Source organism: Triticum dicoccoides, chromosome 2B, assembly GCF_002162155.2.
Source record: "Triticum dicoccoides isolate Atlit2015 ecotype Zavitan chromosome 2B, WEW_v2.0, whole genome shotgun sequence".
NCBI lineage: Eukaryota > Viridiplantae > Streptophyta > Magnoliopsida > Poales > Poaceae > Triticum > Triticum dicoccoides.
Window position 1 is genome coordinate 643,531,996 of NC_041383.1, and position 3,136 is coordinate 643,535,131.

General features: G+C 50.9%; 1 protein-coding gene across 1 annotated transcript; it reads right to left on the bottom strand.

Annotated features, from left to right (window-relative positions):
* Positions 1-230: 230 nt before the first annotated feature.
* Positions 231-1,257, bottom strand: LOC119368179 (non-specific lipid transfer protein GPI-anchored 2-like). Its single transcript, XM_037633502.1, has 3 exons — positions 827-1,257; positions 673-735; positions 231-556 (listed from the first exon to the last, which is right to left on the bottom strand). Exons 1-3 carry the CDS (start codon positions 1,161-1,163, stop codon positions 387-389), a joined length of 570 nt encoding a protein of 189 aa, XP_037489399.1. The 5' UTR covers positions 1,164-1,257; the 3' UTR covers positions 231-386.
* Between the last annotated feature and the right edge of the window lie 1,879 nt (positions 1,258-3,136).

The following is a 3,136-nucleotide window of genomic DNA, read 5'->3' on the forward strand; positions in this document are numbered from 1 at the left end:
AGTAAATCGTTTGCAAGCATTGCTCGAACAAGGTCCATTTGAAGCCGTTCGGTGTGCTAATGAGGTTGGAGTACTCTTTTTCCAATGACGACGCCTCAAGGTTCAAAGTAGACCCGGATCAGATAGCTCGGTGGGCTAATTTCAGGGATACATGTTCAGGGTTTGATTTAGCGTTCGTCTATAAGTTCAAGATTTGTTTTAGACTTTTTTCAATGGAAAACCAAATAGTATTGCGTACATGCCCAATAATTGAATTAATATAGTATTTTCATATGTGTACAAGTGTCCGACAAAACAAGCACGAAAAACTCATATACTAGTACTAGCAATCAGCACGTCTTGCAGCAACAGTGCTGCTCTGCGTGCTCAGCTTAACTCGAATCCGATCAGACCAGCATGGCTCCAATGATGGAGAGCATCATGAACACAGGCGCACTGTTCCTCCAGGCAGAGCTGGGCACCACCTGCGGCCTCGTCTGCCCCTGGGTCTGGCTAGCCGGCGGCATCGTCAGGGTGGTCTCGGACGGTGGTTCCGGCGACTCCGGCGTCATTGGCGCTGCAAATTCGACAAGATCATCCACGGCAATTCATCAGTGAAAATCAATCGCTGCAAAAAGAAAAGCCAGACCCATCGACTGGCAGAGGAAGTTAACTGTTAAGCGAGGTTCTTACGCAGCGGGGGCATGGCAGGAGAGACAGCGACGGGGCCCGGAGCTGGGAGCTGAGCCGACGTATCTGCAGTTCACACCCAAATGAGAAACGGAAACTTCACGCTCAACTCAACAGTTCGATTCTCGCCGGTGCTTTCGGGACAGGATGTGGGTACCTTTGCACTGGAGCGGGACGGACATGGAGTTGCAGGCCTTGGGCAGCGTGACGGCGAGGGTCCGGTTGATGGGCAGGCCGAGCGGCACGTTGCCGGTCAGGATGAGGCAGGCGCAGCTGGTGCTCGTGGTCACCACCGCCGACAGGGACCGGCAGCAGTCCGCCGTCGGCGACGACCCCCCGCCGTTGGTGCTGTTGGTGAGGAAGCTGAGGCACGGTGTGAAGCTGGTGATGAGCGACGCCGTGCACGACGTCGCCACGCCCTGCCCGAGTACCGGCGCCGGCGCGGCCAGGGCGAGGAGCACGGTAGCGGCCAAGGCGAGCGCCCTGAGGTCCATCGTGATCTCTGTAGCTGCCTATCTGAAACTTGTCACGACTTAGCACAAGCATGCACGATTAAGTCGAGGGAAAGAAGTTGGAGTGCCAATGGATGGATGGATGGATGCATCGTCGTTGCGTGCGTTTATATAGTGTTGGAACTGGAGTCATGTTGGTAGATCAGAGGTTGGTTTGTGGCAGTGTAACCACCATAACTAATTTTCTCTTATATGTATGTTGACGTGTTGAGAGTTGCAAACTTGGGATTGTATGGTAGTCAGTTGACGCGTTGAGAGTTGGGTTAACTACCATAACCAATCATCAATTGATCACAGAGCTGGCACAAGGTGACTATGACATGTCTTTTCCATTAAAAAATGTCTTACATTATGGGACGGAGGGAGTACAAATTTAAAAGGTCAGAAAGATTTTGTCAAGTCGTGCAACCTAGCGACCAATTTGTGGTTGGATGGTTAGAGGGACTGTGGTATCCCCAGCCCATTAGGGTTCAAATCCTGGTGCTCGCATTTATTTCTGGATTTATTTCAGGATTTCCGGCGATGCGCATTTAGTGTGAGGAGACGTTCCCGCCGACAGTGAGGTGTCTACGCTGACTTCGTAAATTTCAAGATGATATGCCGGCTCAGTTTTTCGGAGGTGCTCATAGGGGTAGTATGTGCGTGTGCGCGTTCATAGGGGTGAGTGTATGCGCGTGTATATGAGCGCTTGCGTCTGTACTGTGTTAAAAAAAGTCATGCAACCTTTGGTAGAGTGCATTAGGCTCAGCCGGGCTCGCTAGATGCAATTTTGGGCCGTTTGATTGAGTGGATTGCACCATAATCTTGGCACGCACAAACCTTAAAGCACATCTGGGCCTGGCTCTGGAGGAGCACTGGAATTGGACGTTAGAGCCAGGCCCGAGGGATGCAACTCGAGGCACATGGGTAGAGTCGGTTGCATGCGCGAGAGAGAATTTGGGGGTCGGCGTTGGAGATGCCCTACGACCATAAATGTTTCCACATCGATGGCCACAAAGATCCCGCAAAAGCATGCCCACCTATGGCACCATGCATTGCTACCACTATGGGTGAAGCCAGATCAGATTCGAATGGATAATTCTTATACCGTATCATATTCCAAATATATTTTCAGATCGGGAAGCAGAACGGATGCAGGTTCGAATGCCGGATTTGAACATGGTATGATAATGGAACAACGTCGGATTGTAAAACGGACATTTAAAAACGTCATATGCTGGCAATATATCAATGCTTTAAACCAAAATTATACATAAACAAGTTCGGCAAGGCCTGTGCAAGATCCGAGGAAGTGGGTACGGCTGAGGCGTCAATCTCTAGGAGTGTGGATAGAGAGTGGAGTAGGAGGACATAATTGTGAAAAACACAGTCTCTAGGTGGATTTTTGGGTGAGACAAGGGTGTGGGAATCTGGCATGGCGAACGTCCAAACTTCCCAACAACTTCCGAGAGCTTCCCCTGTTGGGGAACGCGGTAATTTCAAAAAATTCCTATGATCACGCAAGATCTATCACTAGGTGATGCATAGCAACAAGAGGGGAGAGTGTTGTCTACGTACCCTCGTAGACCGAAAGCGGAAGCGTTATGACAACGCGGTTGATGTAGTCGTACGTCTTCACGATCCGACCGATCCTAGCACCAAAGGTACGGCACCTCCAAGATCTGCACACGTTCAGCTCGGTGACGTCCCACGAACTCTAGATCCAGCTGAGGTCGAGGGAGAGTTTCGTCAACACAACGGCGTGGTGACGGTGATGATGAAGTTACCGGCACAGGGCTTCGCCTAAGCACTACGACGATATGACCGAGGTGTGTAACTGTGGGGGAGGGGGCACCGCACACGGCTAAACAATCAACTTGTGTGTTCTAGGGTACCTGATGAGGATATAGACCTAGGGTAGGGTCATAGGCCTGACCTATACGCCCTACCCAAGGTCACTACCCTGGAAGCAAAGG

Coding starts and splice junctions, on each gene's coding strand:
- LOC119368179 (XM_037633502.1), bottom strand. CDS start 1,163: ATGGACCTCAGGGCGCTCGCCTTGGCCGCTACCGTGCTCCTCGCCCTG. Junction 736..826: donor CGTCCCGCTCCAGTGCAAAG/GTACCCACATCC, acceptor TGTGAACTGCAG/ATACGTCGGCTCAGCTCCCA. Junction 557..672: donor TCCTGCCATGCCCCCGCTGC/GTAAGAACCTCG, acceptor TCGAATTTGCAG/CGCCAATGACGCCGGAGTCG.